Below are 27,078 nucleotides of genomic sequence, written 5' to 3'. Positions count from 1 at the left end.
TCATCAAACTCAGTTTGTGCATAACAAAACAAGGTGCAGATGAAGAATCTGGAAACATATACAAGGGTAAAAATGAGACAACTATGATGGTAAATTGTCCAATACTAATAGTAAGATGAGATATTACATCAGTCTTCATCATAAGAGACATGAAAATTGGTTGTGCAGCCAGAAGCTTCAGGGTCTTCAGCCCCACAACAGTCATAGAACTTTGCAGCATAAGGTGGATCATCCGGGCCCAATTCATAGTACCTTCATAATTAACAAAAAAAAATGACAGAATATGGGAATAGATAGATAATTCAACTTGAACAAAAATAAGAAAATTCCAAATCACCAGCCTGGCTTACACCTGATACGGTGGTCAAGCTAACCCCAAGACCTGGTCAACTTAATACTTCATTCCTTAAATAATAGGCAGCAGGCTGTCTATCCCGTTGCCTTTTAAGGACAAACATTTATAATATCCACAGTTCCATATTTATGTTACTTCTATGTAACATTCACGTAAGCATCCTCCAATTTAGTTGTCCAAGCATTAAACATTGGCCTATTATGCTTTGCTTTATTTAAGAATTGCACCCTTTGGAACAGAGAAGGAACAAGTATTCACATAGCTTAATCCTACTCAGTATGTTTTGCAAATTACCAATAAAAAGTTGTACTGAACATGGCATGTCTGACATAGTGACATATTAATCCTCCAGGTTTCTAGTAGAAATTTCAGGCTATAAGTGAGTTTCTTTTAGATAAACAGATTTTGACAACTGAAGAAAAACCTTACACAAAGGCACATAGCACCTGGAGCTCCAACAACAAACTGGATCCAAGAAATAGTTAGAGAACAGATATGTTCTTGGACAAATTGTCCTTTATGTCAGGGAATTTGTTAAGACTTTTGGATAGTGAATACAGCAATGTGACTATGTTAAAATAATCAAGAAAGGAAAATATATCAGAAACTTAGTCAGTGTTAGAAGATTTCAGTCAAACTCAGTATTGACAATTGTAATAAAAGGAAAGTAGCTAGAGAACTAGGAATTCTTAGTTTAGTTTCTTACAGTTAAATGAAATCTTAAAGTCTTGGTACAACAACAACATCTAATCCTTTTCCTACTAGATGGAGTCAGTGACATGTATCAAGCAATGCCATAGAGTTTTATTATGAATCATGTTCATAGACAAACCCTTTACCTCCAAATCCTTCTTAATAGTTTCAAGGTTTTGCCTAATTAATCTCCTTCTACATCTAAGCTACTCTCCTAACTGGGGTTTTCTACCAGTCTTCTCTCTCAGCACCCATGTAAACCACTTATAGGTAAGATTCTACCATGTTAAAGCCTTAGTAATTTCTAATACATAACAAATAAAATGTTTTTAACATGGCATCAGGGGATCATACAAACAATATATCCATCATCAAGCCACTGGCAGAAGCCAAAAAGTTCCTTCTAACAAAAAATGTGACAGCCACAGGGGTACATATTCCATCATTCTTACAATTAATGGTTACAACAATGAGGCTACGACACTTTAAAAAATATATGTTTTATGTAAATCATCATCTAGAACCACAAGTTAATCAAGAAATTTCCATTATATATTATTTTGTTCAAGTTGTGGCTTATGACCATTACTCTGCCCAGAGTTTTTCTTTTTAAAATACTATGCAAGTTGTGAACACTGCATGATTAGCTTATCAACCTATTTTTTGTAGAACTAGTTTTTTCTTCTTTTTTCTTCCTACTAGTATTTTATTTTAAAAATGAGTGAAATAACCATCAAGAGGTTGTTCAAGTGGTAAGCAAACTTGAGGGGACATTGCAATGTCAAGCGTTTCAGCCCATGGAAGGGGGTAGAGAATATACCTGCTTTGATGTTAGGGAAACAGAAATAGAGAGTTTTTATGGGAAAAGAAAGGAAATAAATGACTTTTGTATTTTCAATGTAATTTCTTTCTCAATAAAAATTTGGACAAGTGTTGTCATCCAATTAAAATTAGAGTTTTATCTCAATAACCAATGTCAATTTTAATGCCAACCTTTGTTGCACAACTTAATGAGGCAAAACTTCAATTTTGATTAGAGAAGAGTACCAAAAATACTTAAGGTACTGTACATAAGTTTTATCCTTTAACAACAACAAAGCCATATCCCACTAGGTGAGGTCAGCTAAATGAATCACACAACGCCATTTGTTACCGATTTATTGTTGTTTAACGGGTACTTCTGGTGCCTGTCTTTTTATATATAAATACATATTTGATTTGCTGACCAAAAAAAACATGACACCATTGACACGGTTAAAAATCAAAGTTTCAGAGATATTATTAATTTTAAGTTTTATCCTTTAAAAAAAATGTACCCAGATCCATACCATACCCAATTTATACCCTTATCTGATGGGTACTTTACCTATATTAACAAGACCTAAACTCATTATATATTAAATGGGATTTCTTTATGTGTGATTTCTTTATGACAAACTAGTAAAACAAGAGCACTATTTTAACACTAATAAAAAACAATAAAGTAAAAACAGTAACTAAAAGAACAACATCTAACTCAATACAAAAAGAAATTCAAAGATCTTTCAAATCTTGTTATAAAACATAGCAAATATACAATCATATATATTTGAAGGAACAAGGAAAGATAGGTAGAAGCATAACATCTATTATAATTTTTGCAAGTAATTACTGAGACCTGGACTCAAGGCCATTTGATGGGTAATATCCTAATACCCATTGGCCATTGCAGATAATTTTTATAGGTAACCATTGAATCTAAGTCCAATTGCAATCCCTATCCCAAGTGAGGATTAATCTAACACCCAAAGGGTGTGGGAAAACATTGAAAAACTAAAACAAGTGAGTGACATGAAGTTAAATGAAGTATGCTTGCTCAAAAACAAGAAGGAAAAAAAAAGTGGTGGCCAGTGAAGTTTGTGCTCGTCCTGTGTTGGGAAGAAGACCACAAGTTGCACTAAAGGCAATATGGCATCCCATGTATAGATGACAAAAAAACAAGCCATACAAAGATAATGCCATGACATAAATGAAATTCCTAAAAATATAGGCAGCAGAACACGAGCTAAACTAAAACACTCATATAAGAAGTAAGAACAAGATTAATAAACTATGGTCATGGGCCATATAGCATACGGGAACATAACCTTTCAAAACAGAGAAAGAAGTTATAAAAAAAGGGGGGGATCTAACCCTGCTGGACACAATGATCAATTAAATTAAAAATTACAAGTCTGAAATGTGAATCCTCTACAAAATTGGTAGATGAAAGAAGGTAGGGCAGAGTCACTGACCTCTTTTGATCGTCGTGACGGCGACAAACGAAGAAGGAAGTGTGGAAACGGCAAGAGGTCGAAGTGTTGGAAGAGGGATCGTAGTTTTGCTTGCACCTTTTACACACCTTTGAATTTGACATCCATTGCTTCTCTTTCTCTTTCTCGTTCTCCATCTTCCTCCCACCCCGACAATACTCTCTTCCTCAGCTCTCACTCACTTTACAAGGTTAACAATAAAACCTTTCTTATCACCGAAAGTAAAAAAGAAAAAAGTTTATTAGAAGACTATGGTTCTCAGATATAAAAATGTAGAATTTAGTCTCTGAAAATATAAAAAATGTTTGATAAGTATATTTAATCGTTAACTTGCATGACACACGAAAGGATAAATTTGTGAACGTGGATGATCAGCATAGAAGCATATTTGTTATAATGTTTTTTTTTTACTTCTTATCGGGCATATTTGTCATAATATCTTTTTGACTTCATTTTTTCACTCCGCTAACAAATGCATGTCTGAACGATGAAAATGCAAAATTTAATCCCTCAAAGTGTAAAAGATGTGACAAATATATCCGACTATTAACTTTCGTGCGTCATCGTTATTCTAATAGCTTGCGTGACACGAAAGAACAAATTTGTCACTAAAATAATTGTCAACATGAATTGTCAGCGTAGAGGCATATTTATCATGATATTTTTTTATTTTTCATCTTTCCAACTCTACTGACAAATGCGTCCCTAAAAGATGAAAATGTAAAATTTAGTTCCCAAAATATAAAAAAGTGCGATAAATATATTCAAATATTAATAATGAATTGTATATGAGAGAATTTATGAAAAAAGGATTAAAAAAATAGTAAAATAAAGTTTAAGATTTGAATTTTTATACTTTGATTATTTATTTATTTATCCATCTATCAAATTTTGTTTTTTCAATTAATTATTAATTTTTATTACGTACTTTTTCATAGTATGCTAAATAGGATTTTTTATTTGTTAATAACTATTTTTATTTCATTCATATTATGTATAATAAGTGTTGTCTCGAGTGAAAGCACATAAAGTTTATCTAATAAATTTTTTAATATTTGAGGTATATATACAGATTTTATTGATTAAGGAAAAAAACTTATAATTTCACTTTAGTTTTATCTAGTTTAAATCTTGTAAGACTTTTTTTTTTAAAAAAATAGTAGATTAAATTATTTTTTTAAAATAAATAAATAAAATTTGTCTCGCGATTGGTAATATTTTTTCTATTCAAAACTTTTGACATATTATTTTCAATTTTAATATAAGAGTACTTAAATTGAAATTGGGATATGGAATAATTTTAAAGATTAAAAGTGATAAATTTAGTAGAAATTTGATAAAATTATAAGATATAAAATAAAGTTTTTTTTAACAACAAAGATTAAGGTTTGACAAGGAAATCAAAATAATAAAAATATATATTAAAAGACAATTTAAAAAATATATTACATAAATAGTAAAGGAAATGGAATAGTAAATTACAAACACATAATAATAATAATAATAATAATAATAATTAGTCACAATCTATTATTAATGTCTGGATGTATTTGTTGTAATTTTTATACTTTCAGGATTAAATTTTGCATTTTCATCTGGGAAGGAACACATTTGTCACCGGAGTGGGACGATGAAAAGTAAAAAAAATATTATGACAAATATATCTTTATGTTGGCAATCCATGGACAATTATTTCAGTGATAAACTTATCCTTCCATATCACGTATGCTATTTTATTAATGGTGATGAACGGAAGTTAATGGCCTGGTATAGTTGTCGCACTTTTTACACTTTCAGAGACTAAAATTTGTATTTTTATCATTCAGAAACACATTTATCAGTAAATTACACATTGAGAAAACAAAAATAATTATTTGTCCTTTATTATTTATTCATTTTATTGTCGTTTTGGAATCCACCCTATGCTTCCATGTTTGACTCCTGCATCATTCAACCATTAGTATTATTTTTTCTCCAATCTTATGGTGATTGTTGGAGGAAGCAACGGGCTTATTTAGAGATTGGATTAGATGAGAATCTAAGGTGGAAAAATAGAATGTGAGTATGGGGAGAGAAAAAAAAATAACTATCACAAAATGAAAAGAAAAAAAAAACTTTAAAATGTGAAAAATTTTATAGTGTGATTTTTTCCATAAATTTCATTAAAAAAATTGTGCAATGGTTTGTTTTAGTATGAAGTTAATAATCAATTTAGAAAAAATAATCAAATTTGCAAACGTGATTTTCTCTTTATAAAAATTCTAATAATTTTTCAAAATATTCTTCAATTAAACAATGTAATTACTTATTTAGATACCATGTTCTTAAAATTTAATGGGGATTTTCTTTTACCAGAAAATTTACTGGGGATTAAATAAACTTCATATTAAATGCTTCCAAAATAAACCTGACATCTCTGTACTAGTACTACAAAATCATTTGCCAGCAAGACAATGAGTATGGCATGCGTTTGTAAATGCCAACTGAGTGCAATTATAACCTCACCTTTATGTAGTAGTCCTCATATTAGTAAGTCGTGTGTAAAAAGATCAAATTTTGTCACAATTACGACATAAGATATTCAAATTTTCTCATAATTTACGGTTAAATTTACAGTATCCTCCTCCTACACTATATTTGGGTCGTGAGCATTGAGCAAAGGGAACAGTAGAATCATTTTAACTGACTCGTCAGATTTATCACATGTAAGTTACGTCATCATCATATCCTGAAATGATGTTCAACAAGCTCTTTCTAGCTTCTCCAGCAACAGCAGGTTGCAAAAGAAATTATGGGCAAACTTGCCCTCTCTTCAATCATAGCTGTATTAAACCAAACTATAATCAGACTAGCATAGAAGAAAGACAAGATTGCTCTGATATCAACCCATGTATCAGTATCCCTATTCAGCAAATGCTTCAATACAGGATCTCTTTTGCTTGCTTAAAAGAAAATTCACTTGTTAATAATTCAATGTTTTAGCAGTTGAATGGAATGCAAAGCTCTGTATATGAATGTAAAAAGAAAATGGATATTAATGTGAAAAGAAATTGATGATTGATTTGTGTGTGGGTGTGTATTATTCAAGTAACACTTGAGTTCTTACAGAAACCTTCCTTATTGAAAAATTAAACTCAATGTTTCAAGCCACCAAAGGAAGAATTTAAAAATCCCAGATTCTTTGTCTACCCCGCCCCACCTTTTTTTTTTATTTCTCTTCACATGATTGTGCTGCCAAATGTTGCAGTTAAGATTAATTGGGGAAAATACAAAAGAAAAAATAAAACATGCGGATATATTTTATTTATAGCATTTCTAATAAAATGAAATGAAAATACTTGCACAAATAAACAAATTTTAAAGTAAACTTTTAAAACATTGTGTTTAGTTCTTCATCCAACACAAAAGTAAGTAATTTCAAGTCAAATATGCACATTTGGTGGAGGATAGGCAGAAGCAAACACATTCAAAGATTATCCAGAGACTAAACATTATTATTTCATCTCACCAAATCATGCACATTCAACTAATCGTTTTGTTTTTAATTTATTGTACAAAATTGGTTATAATAAATGAGACAGTTTTTATCTTAAAAATATAGATATAGATTTCATTAATTTTGCTAATTATTACCATTATTAAAGCCAATGATACAATTCTTAAAAAATAATAAATAAAAACTTTTTTATTAAAGATTACGATATGTCGATATGAAATATACGAACCTCATTAAATATTAAGTTTTTGAATTAAAAAAATTCTAATTTTTATCTCTTTCAGTCATTACTACTGGACAATTATTAGCAAAAACAATATATAGAGATTTCAAATTTGATTAAGAGAGGTAGATTATGATTTAGTAACCGAGATGCTTATGCATTTCAGGTGAGGTTGGTAAATAAAGTTGTCTCGTGGGGCATCATAAGGATAAATTATGTTTGGAGAAGGTTTCTAGTGTGAGAAAGCAAAACTTTCGTATCGTGCAAGAGTATTTCTACACCGTTAGATCATTTCAATTTTAAATCTACGGTTTAGATATCTTTCTTCTTTTTATTTTTCTTTCCAAAATTAACCCTCTCCATCAGTGCCTACCATCTCCTAAAATCAAATCCTTTGAACCACCGCACCTCCGTCACACCCACACTACAAGGCGGTGGCTTTGTAGTTGCCGTTGTGATGGTCGATCTTTTTCGTTGATAGGAATACAAGGCGCACAACAAGAGAGGGAAGGAAACAATCTACGGTGGTGCATTCAAGTTTGACAGTTTTGATGGGTGCAAAGGCATGGTGGATTCGGCGGCTTCACTGCTTCTGTGATGCATTGTGCGGTGATTCGTGGTGTGTTTCACTTTGGTTCGCAGTGGTTTAAATTTAATTATTAGAGACTTGTATTGTAAATTTTTGTTGGTGGTTTTTGTATCAGTTCTTAAATCTCAGGAAAATTTAACATTATCTTCATAGCTTTATCGATATTGGATTTTTTGTTCAATGTTTGGTGTTTTGTTTTCTTCTTCCCCATTCCTTTTTTTATTCTGTAACAATCTCTGCATGGTGCTTGCTGTTTCATTGTGCCCGTGGAGCCTTATTCTTTGAAATGAATTTTTGGGTGTCTTTGATCTTTGTGACCAGATTCAATTTCTTTTTCGATGTTTATGTTGTGGGGATTGGTTTGGTTGTGTTGGTGAGGATTCACGTGTATGTGCAAATTGGTGAGGAACGAGGATGAGGTGTGTTTGGGAGCAATGAGGATGTGGTTCTTGAACAAGGTGGAGTGTCGTCGTAGGCAGCGGCGGTGATGAAGGAGGAGGAAAAGAAAAAGAAATGGGAGTAAGGGTAAATCAGTAAAGATAAATGAAGAATGAAAAAAGTAAATCTCAGCCATCTAATTTAAAATTGATGTATCCGATGGTTGGTGTTACTTTCGCACGGTGGGAAAACGAATTTCCCACCCTAGACACCGTCATTTTGGAAGGTGCATATTGATATGTTAAGAATTTAGTCGAATTCACACCTTCTTTCCTTCATCAATTGTTGCTATAGAAGAAAATCATAACTTTAAAATAAAAACAGTAAAAAGCTTAACCAGATTGCAAAAACAATATTGTAGCTAAGAAACGACAATATACATACAAAATTTGAAAACAAAAAGGATCACATTCTCTGCAAGTATTTTCAAATCAATGAAGACAATTGCCTAAAATTGAAGGTGTTATTCCTTATCCCTATGTTTGGCAGATAGAAAAGAAAATAAGAAAGAAAAAAAAATTGAAATTAAATTGAAGAGGAAATAGAAAGAAAGAAAAATTAAAATTTTTGTCTCATGAAGTCAACTATTCCTTTAGTATTTCTTTCAGTTTTTCTATCAAATCAAATAAAAGAAACGACATCAGACATCGTGATCCATGTTTTTTTTCCATCTAGTATTTTCTCTTCCAAACGGACCATAAAATTCAGTACAAGTCCAATGATTCAAGGACCCTGCGAGCCTGGATCTGAAGAGCTGTTAGCCTCTGCTCAGTATCTAGTGTTGAATCGAACTGACGACTGGCTGCCCATATCAAGGAGGCTGATTTCTCCCCAAGAAGGCGCCTTGTATCTTCGTGTATAGTTGCTAAAGGAGGCGTATCTCTTCCATTGACATGTCCAATGAGCAGCAGCAAAAACTCTCCACATTTTAACCTAAGATACAACATGTCCTTTATTATTATATTTGAGTTACCTCAAGATAGCGAGCTATCACATGACAAACAAAGTGCTTGAAATAAGAATTAAAAAACAAACAATTTTTCATCTTTTCCTATGGCAAAAATTCGGCACAACATGCTTAATAACCTCAAGGTTTACAAATTTACAACACATTCCAACTTACAGAAATTCCTTTATATAGACTAGGCAATCAAAAGAGAAGAAAAAGACTTCTAATTTGACGTGTGGTGACATCTTTGTATGGCATTCTTGATTCTTAATTCCTTCCATACCTATAATACTCTAGATGCCTGCACTTGGACGTTAGGTCCTTCAGGTCTTTTCATCGGTAAATGTTTTTCCCAATCTCTTATTGGCAACCTTCCTCCCTGAGTTCCAATTGTTGAGCAATGTTTGGGCTACAGCTTCTATTTGGACTACAATACTTAAACAATAATGACTTGTTACAAGTGCGGAGACCTCACAAGGTCCTTTCCATGACATTCTAGTAGGAGCCATAAATGTCTGCAAGACTGTATAACCAATAGTCCAATAGTCATCTCTTCTTCCTTGTGAGGTAGTTTGGCAGTTTTGAGTAACATGCTTGGTCTGTTTTTGGAACAATGAAATTTGAAGGTATACTTTGCTAACTTATCTGAGGTTTTGAGAATTAAATGGATAAAAAGGTGCTCTGGAGTTGTCCTTTTAGTTTGACAAAGGTTTAGGGCATTTCAATGGAATTAAGGCCAAAATGTTTACTAAGCAGATTCTCCCTTCATCTCTTCTATGTGGCAAGCTTGTTTTCTTTTCTAACTGCTAAACTGCTCTACTCCAGCAATCTTACCTTTTATGTCATAACCACTCACATTTTGTTTCACATTTCAGAAACGAAATAAGATAAATAATCAAATGATCAGAGCTTGCCAAATTTGAAATTCTGATGCTCTCTTCTAATCTAATACCATATAAAAAGTCTCTACATAATATTTTGAAGAAATGAGAAGCTAATACAATTTTACAGGACTAACAAAGCACGACATATAAGAATAGAGTACCTACAGACTAGTTATCTACAGAAGAGAGCCAAAGATCCATGTAAGACAAGTATAGAGCATTAAAATGAATGAGACTGATTGTAAAAAGCAGCAGTACCTGAGATCTTCATCCAGTTCTTGGTCTCTTAGAAGGTCAGCAACTTCCATAATACCACTACATTTCTCGAAATCCTGATAAATAATTATCAAGAGAAAAATTTGAAAAAAATTATCGGACAAAGAAAATGTTCTTTAGCAGCAAACCTTAGACAAACTATCTGGTAAGCATCAATCAATACATCCCATCAGCTAAGCCAAGACCCTAAGATATCTAAAGTTTTTTAAAACAGAAGAGAATGGAAGAGAAAAGGATGGAGCAAAACTCTTTTCCTTTTTATTGGCAATGACAACTGACAAATTATTTTTCAATTTCTCACTGAAAAACAAATATTGAAGAAGCAATAAACTCGATTCTTAAAGCATAAATGGAAGACAAAAGAAACTAGATGTTTAAACTAGAATGATAGAAAAAACAAACATATTTGCAAATGATGTAAAGTCAAGAGTCAGGATACCATTTGATTGAATGATGAATCCACCATCAATGAGATTAGAGCATCTAAGCATGCACCTTGCTCAAGCACTCCACGAGTGGATAATATATTCATTAAAACCTGCAAGGGGGGCAGCAATTTTTACATAAACAACTTAGTATCCAACAGTTCGTTTTGTTTACATTTAGAGGCTTTGGTAGGCGGGAGGGGGATCGCCTTGGGCTTGTATGCTACTTATGTGCCACTATTCGTTGCACATGATTGCAGTGCAATGCTCAAATCAAAGGATAAACTCTATTGTATCTGTGCATCATAGGATAAACTTTATTTGCCTTAGGATTCTATATGAGCAAGAGTTGTTCCTATTTCTTATTTGGCATTCCACTTCCACTCATGATATGAAGGGGGGTATCAATGAACGTGCAAAGATATTGGAAGGGTTTATTGTTCTTTTAAAAACAAATGAGGGTTAAGATATAAGTAGGAATTACAATATATTTGACACAAGGAATAGGTGTTTCTCTAATATAGACATTGAAACACATAAAAAAGCACGGTAGCAATGGTAAGTGTAGCTTATGTTTATGTTATGCGCTGGTGTAATAACTAATCAGCACAAGACCGTCCATAAGCAAGCAAGAGAGATTATTGTATCAATTTGGTTGCTATTCTCTTTTCAGATTATGCATGCCTTTCATTGAGGCAAACATCGCATCTGCCATCTCTGTATTCAGCCTTTCTTCAATAAATAAGAGAACCGAAAGCTCTAAAATATAAAACTATAGTGGTAAAGTCACTTATCATCATATGGAAAACATGAAAAGCTCTAAAGAATCTAAAAATAATAATAATGGCCACCTGAATAGCGTTGTGTTGATGGGCGAGAGCCGTACTATGAGGGTGAAGCAAACAACACCCTTCCAAGACTCTAAGGGCAAGCGCAACTTCAGCATCGGTGGATGGACTCGTCAACTTCATCGGTTCAACCCCGAATATATGACTCAAATCTCCTACCCTATTCTCGCTGTATTCATCCCCACTCTCTTTGAGCGAGTGCTGAAACAGAACCGGAACCACTGCAAACAGCACCGTATAACAATGAACAAACACAGATTTAACATAACAGAATGCACAGCAGAACAGAACAGAACAGACCTTGGAGTTGGGGAATGGATTGGATTTGGTTAAAGAGGTCAATGGTTGAATCAGACTCCGCAACGGAACGCAGGAACTTGAGAATGGAACGGAGAGCACGGACACGGAGAAACGAGAACTCTGCACGCGCGTCTCTGAGTCCCGTTCTGAGCGCGAGAGTGACTTCTCTATACACTCTCTGTTGCTGCAGTGACTTCACGACCTCACTCACTGCACCATAATCCTCTGTTTTTGCACTTCCATCGCCTTTCCCTGTTTCACTCCATAGCGGCTCCTTCAGGTACATCTCTGCTTTGTTTCGCTCAAACAACGCAAGTTCCTCAATCTCATTAACCACTTGTACTCATCTTTCGACAATTGAGAAAGACGATGCAGTGGATCAGATGGGAACCACGTTGTGTTCAGATCATGGTGAATTAACGTCAGATTTAGGGTTCGTGAACAGAGATCCGAAACAAATTGGGAACAGAAAATAGAAGAAACTCAGAAACTGTTTGCTCGCGTAATTTCCATGGCTCATTGCTTACCCCGTTTTTTACCATCTCCATTCTCTAGTTGAATTTTTTTTTACAAATAAAATTAATAACTATTATTATTTATAAAATTAAAGTGCAGTTTCTAATTATAATTAAAAGGATATTTTAAATAAAAAAGTATATAAAATATTTTTGAAAAGAAAAAAAGAAAAATTATAGAAAATGTGATAATTACAAGAAGACTTAACTATAAGAAGATATTTTAATTACACTAAAATGACAATCGAAGAAATAAAGTGATTATTAAAAGATAAGGTCATGAAACCACAAACCTAAAACTAAGAAGATTATGATATGATGAAAATAAGGTCATGCAACTGCAAGCCTAAAGATAAGAAAATCATAATATAATGGAATTGCATAAGTTAGTTATTAGTTATTTGAAGATCAATTATAAAAAAGACCCACTAACACTTAGAAAGGTAACAAGAAAAAATATTTTAACAACCGGAGCAAAAATTACTTTTGCACAAACTTGCCATTTGCAAAACTCCATATGCTCTAAACAAGTGGAAAGCCATTTTTGAAAGTTTTGCATAATTTCATTTATTTTATCATTTTTTTCTTCTGTAATACTTAAAAATAGAAATGTATATGATATTTGTTGATAAATATAAGATACATTATTCTCTCACTCTTTTTGTTTCCTTTATTTTTATTAAGTTTATGTTTTAGTAATCAAAGCTCTATGTCCAACTTTCGATTTTTTTTTTACCATTATTCAATTCATTTTGTTCATATATGTAACATGATGTGGATCAGTGGCTCTAATGTGGCATTATTTGCTTATGTACATAGGAGTAGAAAAAGGGATATTAGGAAGACTATTTTTAGTTTTAAGTTTTTTCTCTTCTTTTTTTATCTTTTATTCTTTTTTTAATATTTGTTCCATTTTATGCTTTGATATGTGCATGATGTATTACTTATTCAAGATCTCAATGTTTAGGTGATTTGCTTTGGTTTCTAATTTGTTTATTTATGAAATAATAAAGAAAAAATCAAATTTATATATGATTTTATTTGAATTTTTGTGTGCTTATAGTATTGTACATAAGATTAGGATTTAAGATGCAGTCATTATATTTCGTTAGTTCATTGTAAAATAAAAAGGATTTTGATTTTGTTCCTTTTGATTAATTCATATTGTTTATAATATTTGTGATATCAAACAAATAGTATGAAACCTAAAAAGATAAATCCTAACTTAAATTATTTATATAAATATTATTAAATTCTCTAATTAAATAATGTCAAATATTCTTTTACATTTAATAATACATTTTTTAAAAAAATGGTTTTTAAAATTTAAAATAATAAGAATCTCTTGAGGGTATAAAAAGGAAGGTGCATTACACATGCTAGACAATGTCAGTAATTAGTTAAATACTTTCTGTTTCTTGCACGATTTTAAAAAAATTTAAGATATATTAATTTTATTAACATATTATTGTATATTCATGTAATACTTTGGTCAACGACACCAAAATGTATAGGCCGTTTTTCAATTAATTTTGCCTTAAAACCTCCTCTTATTAGTTATGTTCAGTGGTCCCGAATGAATAATTTTGACAAGACAATAGGGACTAACGATTCACAGAAGGGAAAAAAACATAGGACGTGTGCTGGTCCTGGCCGTTCAAAGACGGTGTCTGCTATCGATCGACAATATCAAGGACACAATTTTTGCGGACTGTAATAACTAATAAGTATTTTTCTATGGATGAAGATTAGGCCATTTCAACACTATTTTTTGGTAGAATTATTTCATTTAATATTTTTATATATTTAATTTTAACAATTTAATAAAAGATTGAATAAACTAATTTTTAAAATTTTAATTTCATTTAATAAATTGAATTCCACGTATAATATTTTTTCAAAATGTCAGTAAATTTATTTTAAAAAAATAATATTTACGATTATTTACATACTATTAAAAATAGTTAATGATTAAATTATTGAAATTTAATATAATAAGTCATTGAACGAAGTAATTTACCCAAAATTATTTCTGAAATAACTTAGTTTTAAAAAATTTATCATTATTTTTTAACAAAATTATCTTAATGATCATGTTATTTTTTTGGTGTTAAACTTCAATATACGAATTGTCACTGCTAACTCTTATCCTATTAGGAATATTTTTTAACATACTCTTTTAAATATATTTTCTTTAATTTATTAAAAGTTATAATTATTAAATATAATATAAGACCACTAAATTTTATCATTTTTAATAAATATGAAAAATGAAAAAGAGTGTATCTGATATCGTTTCCCTTGTGAGAGGTGAGACATAGAGGGGTGGTTCCGTAATTTGAGTTATATCCCCTCCCAGTTTTCCTTATCTTTGTGTCGTGTCTCTCTTCTCTTCCGTTACAGCATTAGCAGAACATCCACACCGCATCGCTCGTGGTTCCATCCTTTGTGTCTGTCTCTCTCTTCGGACACAAAGCAACACTTTCCATGTCCATGTCTCTGTCTCTTCTTCGTATCTTCTCTTCGCCCCACCTTTCCACCTCTCTCTTCTTTCCAACTCCAACTCTTTCTTCCCTCTGCCCTTCTTTCCTTTCCAAATTACCAAATGCCCCCTCTCCCCTCATTGTTTTATGCCACAGGGACGCCTCAGCTTCGAAGCAAGGTCACCTCGGAGTCCCTGAAGGTGCAGAACGTGACAGTGGGAGCGAAGAAGATGATGATGCTGTTGAACAACCCATGAGGGCCAGTTACGACGACGACGAAGACGAAGAAGAAGGAGCTCTTAGCTCCTTAGTTTTTCCTGAAAGATGGGATGTATTGGGTCTCGGTCAAGCCATGGTAATTCATTCCCTTTTCCTTAGCCAATATTTTTTCTGTGTTTCGAATTGCTATGCATAAGTGAAGAAAACTTGTACACCCTGTATGCATTGCTCTTGTTAACACATATGCATTTAACAATTGCTGCATGTATGCCGCTGTTTTTAGCTCCCTTGTAAGAATATACTCGTTTTTTTCCCTTTGAATCTGCTAACATTTTAAATCCCTCCTTATTCCTGTTTTCTGATGAGTTTCTCGAGTTATGCTGAGTGGTATGTCGGAGGTTGTAATTTAGATGCAGTTCCTAGGTGCTTTGAGTTTGAGCATCGTTGTCTAATCAGGATTAAATTTTCATCTCAATAATCAGCATAATCAACATTTGCATTGAAAGTCAGCCATAGGTTAATGAGGTGAAACTCCAATTCTATTAGGAAAATGACACCCAAAAACTGTACATAAGTTTTGTCCCATGTCATGTATACCTTCATCATGTTGCTATGGACATGTTTTTCTCTTTTTCTGTTGTCCGAGAATAGCTATGAATCTTAAAGGCTTTTTTTGTTTTTTTGGAAATTCTTTTAGGTAGACTTCTCTGGCATGGTTGATGATAATTTCCTGAAGAATTTGGGATTAGAGAAGGGAACACGGAAAGTAGTAAATCATGAGGAAAGAGGTAGAGTTTTGCAGGCCATGGATGGGTGCAGCTATAAAGCTGCAGCTGGTGGATCTCTTTCTAATACCTTAGTTGCCCTCGCAAGGCTTGGAAGTCGCTCCGAAAAAGTTCCTGCTATAAATGTGGCAATGACCGGTAGTGTAGGGAGTGATCTATTAGGGGGCTTCTACAGGTTTATCTTTATTATATGCACTGTTCTTATTATTTACTTGTTTGATCAAATTATCTTGGTTACTTAACTTTGAAACTTCAAAGTCTAATCCTGTATCACTCCAGTTCTAGTCTCTAGATAGAATACATTTACAATGTGAATTCCAATAAAACTTTCTATTTTGAACTCCTTAACTGGTGTCCTTAGGGCACTAGTTAGCAAGACCCTTACCTATTATCTACATTTGGTTGCTATAGTGCATGGAAAAGCATAGATCTGTTGTGTTAATATCTATAAAGTACTTAAATTTTGATCAAAGCCAGTTATCTAGTCTCGCACACAGCACCACTGTACTGTTTACTCATCTTCGGGACATAGATTTCTATGTTATTTAATAATTCCATCAATTTTGTTTTGGGCAAGTGAGGTTTGATGAATACTTATATTGCTTGTTTGTATTATTTTTTTAAAAAAAAATTAGGGAAAAATTACGCCGAGCAAATGTGCAATTTCTTTCTGCACCAATCAAGGATGGGACTACTGGAACAGTTATAGTTCTCACAACTCCAGATGCCCAGCGCACAATGCTTGCATATCAGGTTTAATATGCTATAAATGGCATCTTTCAGTATCTATTCAGTCTTTATATGCTATTTCAGGATATTTTAGGCATTTTGAAGTTTCTTTTACCTTTATTGGCTAATACCATGAGCTCTATGAATAGTGAAGATGCTAATATTTCTGTACTCTGGTGTCAGGGCACATCTTCAACTGTTAACTATGATGCATCCTTAGCTAATGCAGTTTCCAAGACAAACATACTTGTCGTCGAAGGGTATCTATTTGAACTTCCTGATACCATTAAAACAATAACCAAAGCATGTGAGAAAGCACGGTCGAACGGTGCCTTGGTTGCAATAACAGCTTCAGATGTCTCCTGCATTGAGAGACACTTTGATGATTTCTGGTAACATTATTACTTGAGTTTAGTTTTTAACATAATAATTGGTTCATTTTCACTTGATGTCAAAATGATTACATTCTCACGTATTGTGTAATTTCCATCCCATTAATCCTGATCTGGTGGTATCCACAATAACATGAACATATTGACATATTTTAAGGGCAATTTGGCAGATTGCCTCATCAAACCTGTAAGAACCACTTAAATGCAATTAACCAAAGTAAAGATGGTTCCTACAAATGATATTTGCATGTGTTAGATCACGCACATGTATGTTTTTTATTTTTTATAACTGATTTGTATTTTTTTCATTCATCAGGGAAATTATTGGGAATTGTGTGGATTTAGTCTTTGCAAATGGAAATGAGGCCAGAGCTCTTTGTAATTTTGAAGCAAAGGAAAGTGCTGCTTCAGCTGCAAGGTATCTGAGCCACTTTGTTCCTCTAGTATCCGTTACAGATGGTCCTACAGGCTCTTACATTGGTGTAAAAGGAGAAGCTGTATATATCCCTCCTTCTCCATGTGTTCCAGTTGATACTTGTGGTGCTGGGGATGCATATGCATCTGGCATACTCTATGGTCTTTTAAGAGGCATATCAGATTTGAGAAGCATAGGCTCATTAGCAGCTAAGGTTGCTGCCACTGTTGTTGGACAACAGGGAACTCGGCTTAGGATTTCAGATGCAGTCAAATTGGCTGAATCTTTTGAATTTCAACTTGATTCCTCCTCTGTTGGCACTGATCATAATATTTCCAGCGTCTAATCAGAGATTGCACTTTGAATTGAATTACATTTTTTTTCCATAAGATCAATGTATTCCTTGATTAATATTATGTTTCAAAAGAATAGCCTTGTAAATACTCTCATTGTAAAAAGAATTCAATTGCTTAGGCCTACGTCCAGTCTTCATCATGGTTATTACTATGCTAGGCACATCGATATATTCTATCATCATCGTCACTTGTAAAAATTATTGGTAATGAAAATTCAATTAACATGCACGCCCTTCTAGAATGTCTTTTACAACAGAATATCATTCACTCTCCCTAACCGAATCAGTAGATTAATCTCATTACTAATCTTGTTTGTTCATTTGAAGATTGCTACCGAGATTCTGCTGGACATGGACGGTAGCGGAGGTGTTAGTCGTCGCCTAAGGGAGTGGTGTGGGGAGAGACAGTAGAATTTTGGGTCTTTGAGATTAGGTTTAATGTTCTGATAGTTAGCTAATATGCATTGGGTCCTTGGGGTCTTTAATCTGTGGCTATTGTTCGCATTATCAGCTCAAACTATCTCTGTTTTCAATTTGTTGGTGGTGAAATCAGTTGTAGCAGCTAAAAACTTTATATACAGAAGCACCGTGCTTTCGAAATGACAATTTTAATAATCTTTATTCTTGAAATCACTATCTACATGGGTAATATTTTATTTTCATGATTTGTCTTAATCATTAACTAATATTTTAGACTTTTCTAGTTACAATGAATGATTCTTAATTATACTTTTATTCCTAAGTTCATTAGTAATAAGTAGCCATTTGCTTTCATAATTTTTGGTACATAATTTGTCTAATTTTTTTTCTCTGTTTATCAGAAAAAATAGATTCTAACTAATTCAAAATTCGACTAAAAGATAAATAAAACCTAAAAAATAATATTTTTATTAAGGATCAAATTTAAATATTATCTGAACAATTTTTCTCATAACTTATTAACTTTCTTAATTATTGTAATTAAAATAATAACTTAGACCTAATTGTCATAATTAATATAACAGTTTAAAATTTTCTAGTTTATAAAATTTGGACAGTAATTTAAACTTTCCTTAGAATTAACTAGCATTTATTATTTGAGAAAAAAATATGCACCGACAATGTAAAAAAATTTACACAATCATTCAATCATAATTCTTCATATATGATAAATTTATTATTTTTAAAAATAATTCATATAATGATGTGTGAATAGATAATAATATAAAACTGTTTTACAAAGTTAATAAATAGATATTAAACTCTTATTATTTTTTATATTACTCGAAATTTACTTATATATGAAGTATAAACAATGTACATAGGCATGTAAATGTAAATATAAAAATAGTAATTTCTTCCATCTCAACATAATAAGAAGAAAAAAAAATCACCAATATTTCAAAACTTGTATCACGTGGATCTGAATTTGTAAAAAAAAAAAAAAACAAAGCATTTGGATTTTTTTTTCCCTTTCGAGAAGCGCATGATTACTGCCATTTAAAAAAAAAAAAAAAGTTATGGTAATGCACTAATGCATTAAAAGGTTACATAACTAGAGTGAAATCCATATCAAATGAATTCCTGATAGTGCAGCAGCGAGCGAGCAGTCAAATAATTTTGGAAATGGGACTATTTTGTCAAAATAGCTCCAAGAAGGCATTACAATATTTCGCCCAAATGAAAGAACTACAACATGGATTTACTTTTGCCTCCTTAGCTCATGCGTTTCAGTAATTGATATAAAACTATCCAGATAAGCACTGAAGTGATCTAAAATATGCTATTGATCATAATTCAACCACGAAGGGCCCAAAATCTTGCTAACACTACTAGTATTGAGTGCCGTGTTTCAGATGCCAATACACAAATGTCTACCGTACAAATGTATCAGGAGGAGCTTCTTCTGGAATCTGCCAAACAGACACAGCACAAAAATAAAATGAAAACAAACAAATGTTAGCTTATATCACATAAAGCACTTGTCAACATTTCCCTGACTCTCGCATTAATATAGTGAGCAAAAAGTAAATCTAAATCTGTCAAATCTTAGTGCTCCAAGACAAAGATATTTGTGTAATTTTAACACAAGCAAGAGCCAAGGGATCTTAATTGCAAATTTTATCCAATATATATGATTGATTGCATATCTGTCCTAAGGAGGATTTTGTTCTGGTATTGGAAATTAAAACATAAATGTCTTCGAGAAAAGCCTGAATGGACAATTTTTAACAGATAGAGCATTGCAGAAGGCTATTACCTCTCCCGGATTCCATTTCTCTTTTAACCAAATACTCGGATCTACCGACACTTTCTCCACTTGGGACTGACTTCTGCAGGAATAATAGATGACCATAAAAATTCAAACAAAAGTATTTGTAACTCGCATGCAAAGCTGAAATGAAATTTCTTCAAATTCTATATAAAGATAACCTCAGAAAATTGCATTAACAAAGGTTAAGTTTCCAAGCAGATTCAATTACTAGTATAAACTAGGGCATTGTTAAATAAAACTAAAGGAAACAGAAGATCAAACTGCTACAAGCACCACTACTGACATTAAAATCTTTCTAATCTATGAACTGAAACATATAGCTTAGCAAAATAGATTTTATCACTGAATTATGTAGCCAACTTCATCCAAATTATAACAATTACAATAGAGGCAAGTTGGTCTGTTACTTTCAAGAAAAATTAGAATGATTTTTGGGCTCTAATTAATTTTGCCCAGTGAGTTGAAGTGACCACCTGAGGCAATTGAGTGCTTGCTGCATTCATCATTTCTTCCCTTTTGTTTCTTACTCCTTCGTTGAACCCAAAAACTTATTTTGAGAATTATCAAGTGTAAAGGTATAAAACTTAAAAGACTTCTAGTCCATCTCTACATAAAAATAGAAATAAAAGTAGAACGTATACTGCCAGATAAATCTTGAATAGTTTTACTTAATTCACAAAAATTTATCATAATCATTTCAAAATTTACAATTAGCTTACATTGTGGGACTCTTGTCACAAAAATTTACTGTTCTACCACTTTATTGAATCAAATGGAATAAGAACAGTTAAATGGACATGAATAAAATTGAAAATTTCAAGCTCGAGATTTTCTTTAAACTGAAAATGCATAACTAAACTGAAGATGCAACAAGCTGAAGTTTTCAGTGAAAACAATAAAGATTAACTGGCTGGGTTATAATCAATCTATGATTCTATGTCATACTTTTCAGTGAAAGAGATCAGAAATTGATTAAATTGCAACAACTGCCTTCTTGAATTTTAAACTAATGTGACTATGAACTTACAACAACTGGACATCTGGTGTTGTTTGAAACATTGAAGTGGGACCAGAGTTACTGAAAGCAGTCGATGTTTCCTGAGTTGAACCTGGAAACATTTTCAAATCCAATGGTGTAGAATATGGGCCGCTTTGAACACCGAAGACACCATTGCTGTTTAGGTTTGCTGTGTTGGATGCCAAAGAGTTTCCTAGTATTTATTACAACATTGACAGTCAGGCATATATAAGCAGGAAAAACAGAAGATAAATAGTCATAATGCTACCCAAATTACACCAAATATATACCTCCACTTCCAAAGAAACCAGGCTTCGTCGGAGTGTTTGTTAGTGGTGCAGATGGCCTAACAAGAGAGTTCCAAACAGATTAGACCAAAAGCAGGCATAAAAAATAATTTATTAGCAGAGTATAGACAAGGAAAGTACAGCATGAAGGACAATCATAGCGTAGGAAGCAATGATTGCAGACCTGCATCTTATCCATTCTAGAACACACCATACTTCTAATCACCAAATTCCAAAGGAAACAGGGCTCCAAGGGATACCACCAATGTAACCATTAGGCCACTATAGGAATGTTTTCAGACACCAAATTCTCAAGACCCAGATCATTCTACAGCACTTAAAACTGATATCCAACTAGTCTGTATTAGCATCTACAAAACTGTAATCTTAAATGGCAATAATAAAAGCTCTTGTGCTTTTCTCTATTCTCTTGACAATTACACCACAATCCTAAACAAAAACAAACAGTAGATAGGAATTCTAGAAAAAGGGGTGTCAGTAGAGGTCAAATGCAATGCACAAACTATCAGGCATTCAGGCCTCATCAATACATTATAGGGTACAAACCATACTCCACTGGAGCTCACAGAACTCTGTTGGTTAAATTTTTTGGATTTTCCTTAAGTCATTTTCCAAACCCAAGCAACTGAAAATAGAGAAAATGTTTCAAGCAGAGCAGGTCATTATTACCTTTCAAAACCCATGTTCAATGGAGTACTCAATTGGCTAAAGCTTGAGACTGACAATGGACCATTACTTTGAGATGTTGAAAACGGATTTGCATTGGCTCCAATAGATTGGGGTGTTTGACTGCCAAGAGAAGAACTTATTGGTATTTTGTAAGGTTCAGAAAGTAGTTTGTCAAACTCAACCAACTTGGATTTTAGTATATTTCTCTCTTTCTCAACCTGCACCATCATATTATAAGGTTAAACACAGAATACATGGTTGAGCACAACTGTAACCTAGAAGTTGAAATTTCATTAAAGAAAAATGAAGTAATTACAATTAGATCGAGAATAGGGTCACTTCCAGAGGGGGGAGGGGGGGGATTGACGATACAAAGGGGCTAAAAAAATGTAGGCATGTTAAACCAGGTTTCTTACTATTGATTGCAAGCTCATACCACGATTAGCATCCTCGTAAGCTGATGCCCGCAATTCTTCATAGCTAATATCACCAACAATGTCACAAGGAGCACTGCATAAGAGGAAGTCAAAATCTACATTTAGTTTTCTTATCAGTGGAATGGTTAGGATTCTTCAAAGCAATTTCTCTTTCAAGAGTGGCAAGTAGACTAGGATCTCTTTCAAGTATAAAATTTGATCTGCAATTTTCTTAAGGCAATGTTTTCACGTTTATTTAGCTGGTGTATTCCAGGTGGACAGTGACATAACTCATTAGTAACTAAAGAAGATTCAGCTGCAGTTTACTGAAATTTAAATAATAAGTGAGATCATGCATGTGAATTGCTATCATCTTAAGTTTTGTAATTCAAATGAAAATTGTTCCTATTAAGATCTTGTTCGTCTTTTGGACAGCAGCTTCGGGAAGGATTTTCAAAGATAACATGAGGAATTGTGTATTGATTACTGGTCAGTTTATCAGTGTTGCATGTGAAAGATGAATGGAAAAATAGTCAACAATCTTTTGCAACATAGTCCAATTGCATGGGTTTGGAGGAAAATGGATATGTTCTATATGATCCATTGTCTGCATTAGGTGCTAAAGTAGTACCTTCCAACATGATTAAACAATATGTTATTTACAATAACAAGTTTGATTAATGTTTTCAAACCATCATGTCTAAAAAGAAATATACCCTTTGCAATGACTGTAGCATGTAAGTATCCAAAGTGGTTTCTCTTGCTCAAAATCTACTGCAATCTGGCGCTTGCAGTTCTCAGGATCTGTGCATCTTTAATTACATCAACCAAGTTAAATATAGTATATCAATTAAACTTACACGAAACACAATAGTTAAAAATAAGGCACAAGCCACAAACATTTATAGGAAACATGGATGCAAAATCACCATCATCAGACCCTTTTTATAGAAAAATAATAATTATATAGGAAGGAAAAATACAAGAGATAATCAGGTATTCTCCCAAAGAAACCACAAAGCCAAACGAAAACAAAATAATGACACTAAAATTTTCTTTTGCTAGTTTATTTAATTGAAAGGCGATGTAACACATGACAGATATTCATTTAACAAGTTCTATAAAGACAAATATGTAGAGGAGCATACACTTCAGCTGAAAAGGAAAGCCAGTATATATGTAACAAAGCTTAAAGATATCAAATTTTGTATCTCCAAAATTGATTAAAGGCAGAGCCCTCCAATTATCCAATTTGTTTGGGCCTTCTAGGCACCATTAGTCAGTGTTTATGCACTTTGTAGACATTTAGACCTGTGTATTTTATGTTTCTTGTTCTGAAGTACAAGGGTGTATGTGCAACATGTAGCAATTATGACATATCTGTTCTATACATTGACTTGATATACTCCCTCTGGTCTCAAATATAAGGGGGGGAAAAACTAACTTATGCTTATTAAGAAAGTTGGTTAGAATCATTTAATAGTACCAATTTCATTTAGAACATAGACCATTTTTCTAAACTACCCTTCATTGGAACTTGGTATCAATTGAAAACAAAAACTCAATTAAATGAAGGATATTTTGGGAATGGTCTCGTTAAATAAGGCAAAGTTAGTTGAGTCTTGCTTATATTTGAGACCAAGAAAAAAAAAGTTTTTTTTTCTTCTTATATTTAAGACTGGAGGGAGTAAAATTACAAAGAATGTCCATGATTCTTGACAGATGGAGAAAAGATTGATAAATACTTACATATGATGTTCTGATTGTTTGGGGTTGTTTTCAGATTTCACGCCGTTCTGCTGGGGTTTGGATGACTGTCGATTCCATTTGTTTTCAAAAGGCTGATTCAGAAGTAAATCATCAATACTAAGAGCTAATAATCAGATTATTTTTCGAAAAGTGAATATGAAGCAGACATAGCAATGAAAACCCCTCAAAAATAGACCATAAATAATGATGTATTCATCTATTATAATACCTAACAATTAAAACGATATAATTAAAATAAACCTTCACGTCATGTATATGCATAGGAAAGAGTGAGAACCTTGTATTGGTTGGGTTTGTTCTCAGAATGAGGCCCCCCATTCAACTGGGAGCTGTTATGCTTGCCAAAACCAAAAGGATTACCCTTCTGCTGTTGTTGTGAGCCAGAGCCAGACCCAAATCCAAAGGGATTTGTATTTTGCTGTTGATGAGAACTGCTCTGTCCTCCAAACCCATTAACATTAGGTTTCCGCTGTTGCTGAACATGTAAATATCTACACCTTTCTCCATATTGACAGCTAAAAAGATGAACCACAGCAATTTAAAACACATTTTCAAAACTTGTGATGAATAAATTCAATTCAAGATTAAAGATCAAATAGCAGTTTTGTTCACATTTATATGATAGCACGACTTGAAAGGGCGAGCCAACAACAAATATAATATGTAAATGCAAAGATTTATATTGTTATATACTAATGGTTGAGAAACAGTGAGGAATCAAAAGAAATAATTGCGCAGGGGAATAATGGCATAGAAACAACGCAACAATAAGTTTGGCATTTGAAATTGAAACAGCGAAGAAGAAGAAGAGAATAACCTGCCTCGCTGGAAGTTCCTACAAATATCCCTCATTGTGTTATGATCATCAAATCAAACGCTCAGAATTCTCAACAAAACAAAACCCGAGAATGTTATCTTCTCAAGTTCTCTTCTCTTCTAACCACAACCCCACCGCTCATGGAAATTCAATTTCCCATTCACTTCTGCTTCCACTCTATCGTTGAATAAATAAAAATTCGTGGTTTTTGTTCTTTTTTCTTTGGTCCATAACAATTTTTTGATTATTCTTTCAACATCATTCAAATTTCTTGCGTTTAACATATCTTAAAAAATTTCAACTTTAATTTTTTTTATTGCTTCTTCATTATTTTTTTTTCTTTTCTTCCTATAACCTATATGGGCTAAGGTTAATCCCAATGGATCCATGAATTTAATAAAAAATAATATATTATTAAATCAAAATTAATTATTATAAAATTTACTATATAAACTTATATGTATATTAAATATATATTAAAATTTTTAATATTATGTATAGTGTTATTAATTATTTTTAATATAATTAATCGATTAATTCAATTAGTTAGAATGTTATATTAATAATAATGTAAAAGTAACACTTTAAAATCTGTGTGAATTATTAATTTTAAATTATTTTGTAAAATGAATTTTTAATATAATATGGGTGATATAAGATTATTAAGTCCTATTTGCATCCTCCAATTTTTTTTAACTTTTATTGCTTTTATTCTACCGTTATAATAATGTGTTTAGATGGAAAATTTTAGGGGGAAAATATAATTTTTAAGTGAATTTAAAATATTATAAGTATTTGATTCGGGAAATTTTTTTACATTCTTGGAAATATGATGATGGGAATATTCATACACACATGTTTATGTTTATTACGAGATTTTCAAAAAAATTATTTTTGGATATTTTTTATTCTCAAAAAAGCGCATTTGCATCTTTATACAATTTTTTATTCTCGTGCTAAGGGTGAAAAAGTTATTTTTATAGAAATGTGGGAAGTTATTTTCTAATTTCACTTATAACTTTCATTTTTTTATTTTTATTTTTAAATATTCTCATAGATATATTATTTTTTGATACGGGTATTCTCATAAATATTAAAAGTTAACAACTTACTTTTAAATTAGATATATCCAAAAATACTATTCCCAGTTATAATATTTTTGTGATTCCTGAAAATACCTCATGACTTGAAATAAATGCCTCCTTACACATCAAATGATCAAAATAACTTGCATTTATATTAATATTCACTAAATTATTTAATATGTACCAAATTTTTGAAAAAATCAGAACTTATTCTACTTATATTTTTCCTATCCTATTTATAATTTTTATCCTGATCATCAAGCATGCAACAATGAAAAAATAAAAGCAATAAAATAAATATCAAAATATTATAAAACTGAAAATTATTTTTAATTTTTTAAAAATAAAACTTAAAATTGCCAATTCGATCAAACAACGCCTTACATTTAAAAAAAAAAGATTGTTCTTGTCTGTTCCATTATCCTTTCTCCATCATAATTGCAATACCAATAGCTTAGTTTAAATGATAAGTTTGTTTTTCCCTTCCACGTCTAGTTGACTACAAAGTTGATAAACAATAATCCAAGTTGTATTCCAATATCTCTTATCACATAGGCCTCGGTCGTATTCTCTGTCCCCACACTAGTTACCCACCACCACCATCTTCAATTTTTTTATCATAACATATGTCCTAGTCGACAATCAACTAATAATTTATTTCGAGATAAGAAAACAATCTAACGGAATGTATTTTCTTTTAATATATTTTTTTATACGCATGGCATTAGATAAAAAAAATAAAAATCCTAAGTAACATATTCAAATGGCTTAACTATTTGTTAGTTATGTCAATTTTTATTAGTTATTACCGATTTTACTTTACGCTTACCGAGTAGCAAAATAAATTTGTAATATTCATTAAAACAGTTCCACATGATTGATTTTCTAATACAGAATTTTGAAAGCAATTGTCATTATCTTGTAAAAAAAAGTTTGGGGCACTTTTATGAAATATTGTTAAGTCTATCGGCTTATTTAAAAGCGAGAATTACAGAAAAAATGTGAAATTTTATTATAATAATAATTATAAAAAATTATATAACAGATGCCACAAATAACTTGATCAATATACAATCTTTAA

General features: G+C 32.1%; 4 protein-coding genes across 4 annotated transcripts; 1 reads left to right on the top strand and 3 right to left on the bottom strand.

Annotated features, from left to right (window-relative positions):
* Positions 1-3,551, bottom strand: LOC100775288 (uncharacterized). The gene is made up of 2 exons (XM_003540053.4): positions 3,322-3,551; positions 1-252 (listed from the first exon to the last, which is right to left on the bottom strand). The coding sequence occupies exons 1-2, from the start codon at positions 3,474-3,476 to the stop codon at positions 129-131; spliced, it is 279 nt and encodes a 92-aa protein (XP_003540101.1). The 5' UTR covers positions 3,477-3,551; the 3' UTR covers positions 1-128.
* A 4,922-nt stretch (positions 3,552-8,473) lies between these two features.
* On the bottom strand, positions 8,474-12,310 carry LOC100819127 (uncharacterized). Its single transcript, NM_001254307.3, has 5 exons — positions 11,768-12,310; positions 11,471-11,688; positions 10,634-10,732; positions 10,177-10,250; positions 8,474-9,018 (listed from the first exon to the last, which is right to left on the bottom strand). The coding sequence occupies exons 1-5, from the start codon at positions 12,051-12,053 to the stop codon at positions 8,790-8,792; spliced, it is 906 nt and encodes a 301-aa protein (NP_001241236.1). The 5' UTR covers positions 12,054-12,310; the 3' UTR covers positions 8,474-8,789.
* A 2,265-nt stretch (positions 12,311-14,575) lies between these two features.
* Positions 14,576-17,784, top strand: LOC100816996 (uncharacterized sugar kinase slr0537). Its single transcript, XM_003540047.4, has 5 exons — positions 14,576-15,120; positions 15,682-15,944; positions 16,405-16,522; positions 16,682-16,890; positions 17,207-17,784. Exons 1-5 carry the CDS (start codon positions 14,770-14,772, stop codon positions 17,649-17,651), a joined length of 1,386 nt encoding a protein of 461 aa, XP_003540095.1. The 5' UTR covers positions 14,576-14,769; the 3' UTR covers positions 17,652-17,784.
* Positions 17,785-19,178: 1,394 nt separating this feature from the next.
* On the bottom strand, positions 19,179-25,171 carry LOC100814339 (zinc finger CCCH domain-containing protein 16). Its single transcript, XM_003540042.5, has 10 exons — positions 24,913-25,171; positions 24,373-24,610; positions 24,075-24,166; positions 23,042-23,137; positions 22,326-22,419; positions 21,910-22,127; positions 21,223-21,278; positions 20,942-21,125; positions 19,900-19,972; positions 19,179-19,552 (listed from the first exon to the last, which is right to left on the bottom strand). Exons 1-10 carry the CDS (start codon positions 24,945-24,947, stop codon positions 19,514-19,516), a joined length of 1,125 nt encoding a protein of 374 aa, XP_003540090.1. The 5' UTR covers positions 24,948-25,171; the 3' UTR covers positions 19,179-19,513.
* Positions 25,172-27,078: the final 1,907 nt, after the last annotated feature.

Source organism: Glycine max, chromosome 12, assembly GCF_000004515.6.
Source record: "Glycine max cultivar Williams 82 chromosome 12, Glycine_max_v4.0, whole genome shotgun sequence".
Lineage (NCBI taxonomy): Eukaryota > Viridiplantae > Streptophyta > Magnoliopsida > Fabales > Fabaceae > Glycine > Glycine max.
This window is presented reverse-complemented; position numbering and strand designations above follow the sequence as displayed.